A 353-nucleotide genomic window follows, 5' to 3' on the forward strand; every position below is an offset into this window, starting at 1 on the left:
GTGGTGCTGCCCAATGTCCTACCATGAGGGCCTCACGCAGGATGTATGCGATGATGCGTTCCTCCATGCGGTCTCCTCTCCTCAGCGTCCCCTTGGCCAGATCTGTCACAGAGCCACCGCTGCACAGCTGAAGGAAACATGAAAGCAGAACATCTGGACTACGGGGTGAAGTTAACATCGATGAACCCTGATTAGGCAGCTGAAAGAAGAGACTCAGGGGCGGGTCACGCTTGTTTACAGACAAGTCCTTCAGTCCCCTGTTATTTATCTGGAGTGAATTTTAAAAAGCGTCCAGAGCTCATGAGTCATGCAGAAGCTTTGCCCGTCACAGAGATCCCATCTCATTAACAATC

At 51.3% G+C, this 353-nt stretch overlaps 1 protein-coding gene across 1 annotated transcript in view; it reads right to left on the reverse strand.

Moving 5' to 3' along the window:
* Positions 1–127, reverse strand: part of LOC145655089 (myosin-IIIa-like) — a gene marked incomplete at its 5' end in the record, with an annotated part of 15,214 nt that extends 15,087 nt beyond the window's left edge. Inside the window, one exon of the mRNA XM_081708874.1 lies at positions 23–127. Coding sequence (XP_081565000.1) covers positions 23–127 — 105 coding nt within the window. The remainder of the gene's footprint in view (positions 1–22) is intronic.
* Between the last annotated feature and the right edge of the window lie 226 nt (positions 128–353).

The sequence above is a fragment of the Electrophorus electricus genome, unplaced genomic scaffold (genome assembly GCF_041902795.1).
Source record: "Electrophorus electricus isolate QZ-2024a unplaced genomic scaffold, ASM4190279v1 Scaffold170, whole genome shotgun sequence".
NCBI lineage: Eukaryota > Metazoa > Chordata > Actinopteri > Gymnotiformes > Gymnotidae > Electrophorus > Electrophorus electricus.